General features: G+C 39.0%; 1 protein-coding gene across 1 annotated transcript; it reads left to right on the forward strand.

The window, feature by feature from the left end:
• Window positions 1–10,073: 10,073 nt before the first annotated feature.
• Window positions 10,074–12,059, forward strand: LOC113234282 (peroxidase-like; the record flags this gene model as incomplete). The annotated part of the gene is made up of 3 exons (XM_026469582.1): window positions 10,074–10,191; window positions 10,432–10,571; window positions 11,872–12,059. Coding segments are annotated over exons 1-3 (444 nt in total), but the record flags the coding sequence as incomplete, so codon positions are not given.
• Between the last annotated feature and the right edge of the window lie 6 nt (window positions 12,060–12,065).

Below are 12,065 nucleotides of genomic sequence, written 5' to 3' on the forward strand. Positions count from 1 at the left end.
GAACATCATGTGAAACAAAATCAAATGCCTTACTCAAATCTAGGAATAGCACTGTGGTTAATTTTCGGTTATTGATATTACCTAGGACCTCTTTCATTAAATTGAATGTAGCAAGAGTGGTAGATTTACCTTTTTGAAACCCGAATTGCTCCGGGCATATTATTTCAAATCTTTCACAGTATTCACTCAACCGTTTAAACATACATTTCTGAAAAATTTTTGAAAAAATTGATATAAGAGCTATAGGACGGTAGTTACTCATCATCAGCCTATTGCAGTCCACTGCTGGACATAGGCTTCCCCTAATGCACGCCATTTCGCCCTGTTCTCGGCTTGACGCATCCATTTCCTGCCAGCAATCTTCCGCAGATCGTCACTCCATCTGGCTGGAGGGCGTCCCACACTACGTTTGCCAAGTCGTGGTCTCCACTCAAGAACTCGTTTACCCCAGCGGTTGTCGGTTCTTCGGCAGATATGTCCAGCCCACTGCCACTTCAGCTTGCTTATCCGAAGAGCTATGTCGATCACTTTGGTTCTCTGTCTGATAACCTCATTACGGAGTTTATCTTTCAGAGAAACTCCGAGCATAGCTCGTTCCATAGCTCGCTGAGCGACTTTAAACTGGTGGACTAGCCGTATCGTGAGTGTCCACGACTCAGCTCCGTACGTTAGAACTGGTAGGACGCACTGGTTGAAAACCTTTGTTTTCAAGCTCTGCGGGATGGGCGACGAAAAGACTCGACGTAGCTTCCCAAACGCTGCCCAGCCAAGCTGAATCCTCCTCCTGGCCTCCTTCTCGAAGTTATTTCTACCTAACTGCAGAATCTGCCCGAGGTAAGTGTATTCGGAAACAACTTCAAGAAGGTGGCCATCGACGCAGATGGGTCTCGGATCAATGTGGTCATTGATCATGACTTTGGTTTTATCAAAGTTCATGCCGAGACCAATCCGCCGCGAGGCGGATGCTAGGCTGTTCAGCATCTGATCCAGTTCCTCCAGCGATTCTGCCATTAGGACTATGTCATCTGCAAATCGCAAGTGTGAGATGTACTCGCCGTTTATGTTAATGCCCATCCTTTTCCAGTCCAGCGTCTTAAACATATCCTCCAATGCAGCGGTGAACAGTTTCGGGGATATGACATCCCCCTGTTTCACCCCTCTGCGTAATTGGATAGGTTCAGACTGCTGGTCCTGTACTTGGACACTCATGGTAGCAGCATCGTAAAGACATCTCAACACTTGTATATAACGATAGTCCACTTGGCACCGCTGTAAGGATTCCAGGACAGCCCAGGTTTCGACAGAGTCAAAGGCCTTCTCATAGTCCACGAAAGCTAAACACAGGGGCCGATTATACTCTTCGGACTTCTGTATAATCTGCCTCACTGTGTGTATGTGGTCTATGGTGCCATATCCTCCCCGAAACCCGGCCTGTTCCGGTGGCTGAAACTCGTCGAGTCTTCTTGCGAGGCGATTCGTGATGACTCTAGAAAACAGCTTGTAGACGTGACTCAGGAGTGAGATGGGTCGGTAGTTTTTCAGTAGAGTTTTATCTCCCTTTTTAAAGAAGAGAACTACAATACTCCTGTTCCACGCCCGTGGAGTTCTCCCGCAGTGAATGACCAAGTTAAAGAGCTTCTGAAGTTCCTGGATAATAGGAACTCCTCCAGACTTCAAAAGCTCCGAAGTAACTCCGTCTTCACCGGGGGCTTTTCCATTTTTAAGCTGTTTTAGAGCCAACACGATCTCGTCTTGACTGATTTCTGGCAGGTCGTCGGTATAGTGGCGCGTCAAGGTGGCTCTCAAATCGTGATTGTCACGCTGGACCCGAGGAGCATTTACAGCGTACAAACGGCCATAGAAGTCCTCTATCTCGGCGAGTATCTGCGGCTTTGACGTAACGGTTAGGCCATCGTGCGTTGTAAGCTTCGTCAGGTGGCTACTTCCAAGCTGCTGAGTGAATACTTTGGACCCTCGGTTTCGCTCTATCGCCTCCTCAATGAGGCGTGTATTGGAACTCCGAAGGTCACGCCGTACCATCTTCGCAATCTGCTTGTTTAGGTATGACCTCTCTGACGAAGTGGCCTGGATGTCATCGCGTCTTTTCGTCATAAGTCGCAGAGTCTCATCCGAGAGTTTAGACTTCTTTCCCGTACGCTGCAATTGACAGAATTTGATGCCCTCGCTTCTCAGCGTCCCAACCACGCTTTGTAGGGCCTCGTCAACGTCCTCGGTGGGTTTCAGCTCGACGAATCTCGCTTCGAGAAGTTCATGGAACTTCTCGGAGCCCGCCATGATCTGGAGTGGATTAGGACGGAGCGTGGACTTCATCAAGCGGCTTCTTTCAAGTTTGACATCGATATTCAGAGAGCCTCGTACAAGTCGGTGATCAGATCCGGTGCTAAACCTGTTGATCACTGAGACATCTCTGAATATGTGTCTCTTGTCCGTCAGGATGAAATCGATCTCATTTTTAGTCACAGCGTCGGGGCTTCGCCAAGTCCACTTCCTTTGAGGCTTCTTCTTGAAGAACGAATTCATCAAGAAGAGCCCCTCGTGCTCGAGGAAGTTGACTAGCGTTTGCCCCCTGTGATTCCTTACTCCATAACCATGCGGGCCGACTCGAGACTCGTCAAGATTTGGGAATCCCACTTTAGCGTTAAAGTCCCCCATAACAACGTTGAAGTGAGCCTTGGTGGTGTTGTGTAAGGCTTTCGATATGTCCTCGTACATATCTTCTACATCGTCATCCGAATGTGTCGAGGTCGGTGCGTAGGCCTGAATGATCTTCAGGCTATACCTTTTTGATAGCCGAAGGATCAGGTACGCTACCCTGTTCGACACACTGGAGATCTCTTCAACGTTGTTAGAGAGGACTCTGTTGACGAGGAATCCTATACCACCTTGGGATGTTTGATCACCCTCGCGGAAGTACAGTAGATGGCCCGAGTCTAGGGTTATGGTGTCCTCTCCCTCTCTTCGGACTTCACACAGCCCCAGAACATGCCATCTAATGTTCTCCAGTTCCACTTCCAACTGTGCAAGGTGTTCGTCAAGCCTAAGAGTTCGTCCGTTAAACGTAGCCAGGGTCAGTTGTTTTTGGTAGCCTGCGGTAGCCCGGGGATTCTTAGCACCCCCTACCCCGCCGGTACCATGGCCGCTACCGTGACCAGGAATAGCGGGGCGACCGGGAACTGGGGGCCTTCGATTGGTTGTGCCGTCCATGAAGGGGGTTATTGCCCATAATCTCCACGCTGGGCATGCGGGTTGGAGATCGCAGGGCGCTGCCTTTGTACTACCGACGCTGCTGCCCATCGGTAGCCAGCAGATTTGACAACGCCAATGTGGGGAAGGGCTATACCGCCTACTACCGGTCGCCAGAGCCTCGTCGGTTACTGCAGGATGTACCGCGTGCAGGTGAGGTTGACAATAAGAGCTGTGATGGTGTGTGCCCCCTTACATCCCCAGTAGTTACTAACCTCACATTTATCACCTTTTTTGAACAGGGGCTTAATAATGGAAGATTTTAGTATATCTGGAAAAGTTCCAGCCATAAATGATAAATTTATTAAGTATGTAAGTAATAAATTTATAATGTAAGAATAAAAACTGAGTTGTTAATGGAAGCTTTTATTACCCCAGTAGAAATTCCATCAAATCCTTCTGATTTTGTATTATTTAGAGACATCACTTCCTTCCAGACCTCAATAGGTGTCATAGGTTTTAAGAACATTGACTGGGACTGGTTATTTAGTTTGTTTTGTTTATTAATATTGTTATTGATGTTTTGATTTGATGATTTGATAAAATATGTATTGAATACAGTGGCTATCTCATTTGGATTTTTGATTAATTTATTAGAATAGTTTATGCAATCGATTTCGTGTTTATCTAAAGTATTACATCCAACTTCATTGTTGATTATTGTCCAAGTTGCTTTACTTTTATTTTTACTGGTATTAATTAAACTTTTTTTGCAGTTTTTTTTAAGTTTGTATATACATGTTTTAAGAACCTTTGAGAATTTTATATATTTTAATTTGTTTGCAATAGTTTTATGTTTATAGTACTTTAGTCTAAGATGTCTTTTTGTTTTACAGCTAATTCTAAGGCCTCTACTGACCCATTTTTGTTTCTTATTAAGATTTCTTTTAATTCTTATCTTGGGAAAACATAGATCATAGAAAAGACGAAAAAGGTCATGAAATTGAGTAAAAGCTAAATTTATATCAGGTTCCTCAAGAATATCCTTAAAACTGAGATTCTCCAGACACTGGTTGAATTTCGAAATATTGTCAGTACTATAATCTTTTTTATAAATGAAATGTGCCTTGGGTTTATCTCCTTTCGATTTTACGGGGTATTTTAACAGTTGTGCAGTTTCATGGTCCGATAGATATAGAGGTAAGACTTTTGAACAAGCATTTTTAATATTGCTTAGTATATGATCTAGGCATGTTTTTTTTCTGGTTGGTTGAGTTATATGCATAGTCAAATTATAGTTATTCGCGATGTCTTTATAATGTGAAGTGATTTTTCCAGGTGTAAGAGTATCAATGTTTGTGTCGCCTGCCAAAATAATCTTAACATTGTATTTATATTTAGAATATATGTCATTTAGGAGACATTCTAATTTATCTAGAAACACGACTGGGTCACTTTTAGGAATGCGGTACATGCAAATGATTATTAAGTTGTTTTTGGGTAGTTCAGCAGCACAACACTCGAATGAGTTAGTAGTTGCGTACTTTTTCGCTAAGTCTATTTCTCTGTATTTTAAATTGTTTTTAACCAGTATACATGTGCCCCCCCGTTTTGATCTGGTCTTCCTACAGTAAGATGATGCTAACTTATAATTATGTATTTTAATATATTGTTCAAACCCGGATAAGACAAACGTTTCGGTCAGACAAATTACATCCGGACCGCATCCTGATTGCTCTAATTCTGCTATGGTCAGTTCCAAAATTTCTGTTTTTGCTAAAATACTATGTATATTTTGGTGTAATAGCGTAAAAAACAGTTGACTTTTAATAGTACCTTGAGGATCGAAAAAAATCGGATTTTGGAGTACTCTGTAATTCATTAAAAGTGAGTGTATGTATAGATTCATCTTTTGAATTCCCGGAAATTAATTGATTGCCTTTAGCTTGCCAATTCTGTAGATTATTATGTAAGAATTTCCTATCATAATCAATGCGGTCTATGGTGCATAATATTTTTTTACATGACTGTTTTGAATTTACATGATTTTTTAACGATATAAAGTGACAATGAACAAACTGACTACACAAGCGCTCGATATTAGAGTTCAAGTAGTAGGTATTTACATTGCGACTTCTTAAGACCTGTAGAACGATAACCGTTTTGTTTTCGAGGGCTTGAAGGCATTTTCTGAGTTGATTCACAGTATGTTTTGGATTTAGGTCATTCTTTCCGATGCTTAGTATGACCCTGTCCCGTGAATGTATAATTGGTGGATGTATCTCTCTGATTATGTCCTCCGAGAAAGCATTTGGTTTAATAAATGAAGAAACATTGTATTCTTCTTGTTGGGTATTTGTCTTCGTTTTGATTAAGGCCGCAGCTAATCCTCTACATTGTTGTAGGCCGTAGATGAATATTTTCGGATTTTGTTTTAATGTAGCTTCAGGATTGTGGTGTTTATCACTGGAGTTCTGTATACTTCTCTCATAATAACTCTTATCACTTTTATTTTGATTGATAACCTTTAAACACTTGTCAAGTTCCCCGTTCAGGTTTGCGATTTCAGTTTTAGCCAAAGTCAATTCCTGCTGTAAAAGTAAAACTCTTTTCTCGAGTTCAAATGTTTCACGATTATTTAGTTCAGTCTTCCTAAGTGGTGTTGCTGTTATGCTGGAGCGAGTAATGCTTTTATTGATAGTATGTCTTTTAACTTCACAACCATTATTCACTGTTTTTACTGGGGATTGGCATATATTTTTCAATACTTGTATGTCTTTTGTAAGTTTGTTGATTCTTCTTTCCATTTCGTTCTTTTCCAAAATAGTATTTTCCAATTCTTCTTGTGTAGTTCCTAAAGACGATTTCAGGGCGTCAATTTCAGTTTTCATCTCTTCGATAAGACTACATTCGATAACAATGAACGCCATCGCAAAAAGCAATCATTTGAGGTCGGCAACTAGAAGTATATAATTATTGATGTTGCCCGATGTTTAGTTCTAAAAATTACGACTTAGGTAGTTTTTTGTATTTGACCATGTACGTGAAAAAAAAATAAGTCACAGAAAGTTTTCTATAAAAGTAGCATTATTTTAATTTTCATTTTTTTTTGTTATTTATTTGTTTTTACAGAAATATTGACATTAAATTGTCGGGGTACATAACAATTCATACATAAGAGGTAAAATCTGAGTTAGTGCGGTTATTGGTGTCACGTTAAGATTTCTATAGTGATTTCTAGTTTAAAAATTGATAGTCCATTTAATCAGAGCACGATGACATCCAGAAGCCCACCCCAGAGACGATAAGAAGAAGAAGCCCTAAGTCCCGCACCAACAATTGAAGCAGAATCAACTGCAAAAATGGAAAAGTGGCTATCTTCAATCGAGCAATGCCTGAACGATATATGCAGCATTTCAAATGATGTTAAAGTCAATTCAGAGCAAAAACATAAAATAAGCAGCATAAGCAAAAGCGTTACGGGAGGAGTTTTCCAGTTAGCCGTAAAATACTTAAGCAAAATATATAGAATTGAAGCTGCATATCCGACCCACGAGGAAAACTAAAGACGGAGGTGTCATAATCAGCGCTGAAGGAAAAGATGATCTCGAGAAGTTGAAGCAATTGGAGCAACTAAAAAATTCAGCTAAAAGTAGAAAACAAAATTAACAGGAAACCAAAAATAAAATTATTAGGAGTGCCCTCCTCTATTCCTGAGAAGGAGGTGATGGAGTACCTATTTGAGCAAATGTCTGCACGTGTAACGCGATAGGTTTTTAAGCTCGATCAAGTTGAGCCACAATTCTGGCAAGAAGAAGTCATCATTTCATCACACCGTTAGGGACTTCACGATCGTAACTAGATGTTACAAATATCAGCAGTATGGACATTCCGCAAAATACTGTCTAGACGCCGACTCCACTTTTAGTCACTCACTGGAGCTGCGTAGTTCATGTAATTAAAGATTGCTCGGATCTGCAAGATTTACGTCAGTGCGCTTCTTGTCAGCGTTACAACAAGACAGGCCAGCACAGGACGGGAGATGCGCTGTGCCCAGTGAGAAAAAGTGCTAAAGATAGATACTTAAACTCCATCGACTATTAGGGCGCCTGGACCTCCGAACAGCAAGACAATGTAGTACAGGAATGGGTAGCGTAGCAAACGATTTCGTAAATATCATAGAGTCTTCCTTAGAATATGAATCCTTTACGTGTAACCCTGAGAGATTTTCCACGATTATTCCTAATATCAAGTGTAGCCATAATATTTTATTTCAAAATATTCGTAGCATACTGTAATTGTAATAGTTTGGTAACTTTATTAAGTTAGATTCATATAATTGTATTAACTGAATGCTGGTTGTCTTTTGCATGCTGCACTCCCCAATTAGCTGGATGTGACACATATTCTAATAAAAAAACGAATATTTTACAAAATGACGGTGTTACAGATGAACCCGCTATTGTAGACGGTAACTGTTTCATTACAAAGATTGAAAACGATACCGCGATTGTGGCCATTTACATTTCTCCTTCTTATCACAATATTACTAACTTTTTAGAGTCACTCGCTGATATTTTACAAAATTTAACCCATTTTAAAAGATTATATCTGATTGGTGATTTAAACATAGACATCAAGTCGGGAAACATTGATCAAAATTCACAAGAATATCTAACATTTGCAGACAACTTAGACTTAACGCCTATTTACGGTACAAATGACGTAAACGTATCACCAGATTATCTTATTTCTTCCTTAAGAAATATTATTGACAGAAATACACGTACCACTTTGTTATTACGACGAAATAAAATTATTAAACCATGCATTTCTCCTGGACTTTTACGTTGTATAAGGCGTCGTGATAAACTTCAAAAAATCCTGAAAATGAAATTCCAAAAAAAAGAAAAATAACTTATTTTAGATACCGTAATTATTGTAATAATCTACTTAAGAAATTAAAACTAAAATATGAACAGACAGATATACAAAATGCAGGTCAAAACATGAAAAAATTATGGAGAGTCATCAAAAACATTACTAACACCAGTAATACTAATTCGTCTGCATATCAGCTGATTCCAAATACATCTACCGCAGCGATTTCATTTAATTCCGCAAATAATTTCTTTGCAAATGTAGATAGAAACTTAGCTAAAAAGGCGAAACTCTACGACAATAACTATCTCTGTCACACTCAGCACCCTTCAATGGCTATTTCTCACTATTTCGTTATATTTGATATTGATGAATCTGAAGTAGGAAAAATCATTGTGCTCTGAGAAATGACTGTGTGGTGGTGTGACCTACTTACACCGTCATTTCACCTTTATGTATCGTATAATTTTTTCTTTTACTTTAAATACAATTTAAATTTTAATTTTGAATTGTTCCATCTTCCTTCGCTTTTTCATTTTGTTTTCGTACCACGGTCACTCCCTGCTCGACCGCCACAACAGTCGGAGCTGTTTCAAATTCCATCGCGTATAATCGCTAATTTTGGTTCTTTACTACGTTTATAATCGTCATTAAATAAGCTAAATCATGTGTAATAATCTATAACAGTCTACAGCTTTCATGTACCTAAGATTACGTATCTGTAATTCAGTTACTCGGCCCATTTAGGGGTAAGTGTCTTAATATCCATTATAAAGTGTAGGGAGTGTTTTATACTATTGTACCTGTTTTTTACATTTACCTTTTTGTTGTTACAGCCTTTCGTTTTACTTTACTTCTTTTAATAAATTTTTTGGACCGGAAGTTTCCCGGTTCATTGCCGTGAACCTGGTCACCGCTAGTTAGAGTTACAACCCTTTCAACTGTACTACTGGAATTGATAAAATACCCTGTTCATTTATCAAGATTTTGAAGCATCACCTAATACCACCACTTACATATTTATTCAACCAGTAGTGCTTTGTAATAGGAGTATTGCCCCGTATTTTAAAATGTCCATAAAAATGGAGTTAAGAGTTGCTTTGATAACTGTCGCCCCGTAGCCATAGGCTAATAACGTACTTAGAGAAGAACAGACTCTCGGCAACTACACAATACGGCTTTAAAACTAACAAATCGACTGACTGCGTTAGTGCATGAACTGATTACATTGTAAAACACAAAGACTGAAAAGAAAGTGCTTAGCCATAGTCTTAGACCTCGCAAATGCGTTTGATACAGTCTCAATTCCAATTCTCCTCGAAAAACTATACTACTTAAGAATAAGAGGCCATGCACATAATCTTCTGAAAAGTTATTTAACTGACAGGACTTAACGCGTTAAGATAGATGATACAGTAAGTGAGGAACTGACTGGTCCAAATGCTTGGCGTTTACATATGTATCAGAAAAAATGGTTCTACAGATCAACACTTGTTTCGGCGTAGTATTACTTGGTTTAATTTATGGCTAGAAAGATAGAAAAAAGATCGATCATCTTTGTCATTAGCCGAAGGTAAGTTCCATAATTGTTCAGGACACTAACCCAAAACAATGCTGCGTTATTTGCTGATCAATGAATGACGGATGGGAATGCAAGAAATGTCAGAAAACTTTTTACATCGAAAAGGGGTACTTTGAAAAATTTTACCTTTACTTGACTCAAACGAGTGCAAAAATGTTTTTTTTTCCAAATTTTTCAAAATAGTATTTCCTGACCTTAGTAACATTACACAAATTGAAATTTTATAACAAAAGTATATTTAATTTATATTTGGGCATGGGTTAAAACGACCGTAAGCAAGTGTGTTCTCAGCTGTCAATAAATAAATACGTGTCGTATTTGTTATGTAAAACAACAAAAACTGTATAAATATAAGGGATAAAGATCTTAAGTCACATTTACCGAAAAAGAGTATAACGAGGAGAAGCAATGAAAATTATATTCTTTTTGGTAGTATTAGCTTCGGCTAATGCTGATTTCTACGACACTGTTTCGGGAGAAAAAATATCCAAATCCACGTATGAAGAACGGCTAAATATTTCCGAGTGAGTAAATATTTAATTTTTTTAAATTTTCTAAGGATAGTCGATAGTTGCTTTAGATTCTAATATTTTATTTTTCTAAAGGCACTTTTACTACAGCAAATGATAGGGTTTCTTTTATATATATTATTAACTAAATCCAATATTTAATTTGAATGACGGGTAAATAGCCTCAACCGGACAATTTTACATTCATTACCCGTATGAAAAATAATCGTATTTATTCATTGCCATATATTTTAGGGCATGTGCGAGAATAGTAGCTCCCTGCGAAAAAGAACAATTCAGCCGCATAGATGGCACTTGCAATAACTTCTTATATCCTAGCTATGGAGCCACATTTACACCTTGGAGAAGACTACTTTCTCCTAATCCTCATAAAGGTAATTAAACCATCACAAATTTCGTATATGAAAGAGTCCAGCGAAGTGCTGCCTATTTCTGCCACCAAGCAGTATTGTGAGCATTACTGCGTTCCGATTTAGAACGGTAAGTGTGCTGGTGAAATTACAGGATGGAACTTGTCAACTTATGTTCCAGGGTGTTGGGCGCAGTAGCAGTGCCCCTCAGATCTTTGTGAGTTTTAACTCAGCTCTGAGTGGCACTGCAACTGTCACTTATTATTATAAAAAAAATTAAATCTGTCTGGTCTTGTCGTTCACAAGAAATCACTTAAGCAGCTAAACATAATTATAACTTTAAAAATAAAAACCGACCTCAAAAGTTCGTGGATTAGCATCTATTTGCCAAGTTTTATTGAAACCGGTTACCGGAAAGTGCGCGAAACCGGATTCATCCTAGGGGATGGCAAGCTAGGGCTTGCCACCCTTAGAGGTGGAATAAATGGGATCAATACTGAGGTACCTTCTTCCCAACAAAAAAGAGCCATCAATGAAGAGAAGAGTAATTGCATAACCTATACACACAAAATGTACAGTTTTTATAACCCACTGTCTGCCAATCCGTTAGCCGGTCAGTCATACATAGTAAGGTTGGCATATTTAAAAGTATATCAAAGCCAACATCACTTTGAACATCGTGTAACAGAATTCGGTTCATTGTTCACATAATGGGTTTACGAAACGATTGCCTAGTCCATCTACAAATCACGTTAGCCAGTCTCGATCATGGTTTCTTTATTTACAATGTCACGTAAGATCAAACTGGTGAGGTCATAAAGAGGGTGGCGCTTAATTGATCATCGACGTAGTTGTATGACATGATGATCGTTATTCCATGTTGGCTCGGTTGCCACATGAAATTAAGGATTAAAATGGATGCTAAATGCTTTATAAAGCGAGTGCGCAATTAATAAGATAGAAGACTAGCCCGGAGAGTTAGGACAGTGAGCGTATCTTACAGCTCCGTCACCAAAGAGGAAATTTGGTAGTGAACTTTAGAGTTAGGCTTAACGGTGGCAACCGTTAGAGTTGTGCAATGCTCACCCGAGGCACTAGCCTCTTGAGAACTGGATCAGAACCTGAACTTGAAGGTTCCTGTGTACGCACAGGTCACTTCTTGTATACCCTAAGGCTCGATATGGTCACTATAAACAAAAGTAATGTAGAAAGATATTATACTAGGTAGATACTGTCTCCCTTTCGGTCATGCTCCGACAATTATTTTGATACTAATATCAAAATTGTTTGATTTAGACTTTATTTTTAATTATTATTTCCGCAGCTTCTGAACCAAGAGAAACAAGTGATGGCAGACCTTTGCCTCTCAGTCGTGTTGCAGCTACCACGCTACTATCAAAAGGACGTGTGCCCAGCTTAGAATTCACGAATCTCGTTCCCAATTATTGGCTATTGTCTATTACTGATATAGCTTTTCCTCAAGATACTGGTAACTATATGTCCCATTCAACCGTAACA

This window comes from Hyposmocoma kahamanoa, unplaced genomic scaffold (assembly GCF_003589595.1).
Source record: "Hyposmocoma kahamanoa isolate Upper Pololo Valley unplaced genomic scaffold, ASM358959v1 82254, whole genome shotgun sequence".
Classification (NCBI taxonomy): domain Eukaryota; kingdom Metazoa; phylum Arthropoda; class Insecta; order Lepidoptera; family Cosmopterigidae; genus Hyposmocoma; species Hyposmocoma kahamanoa.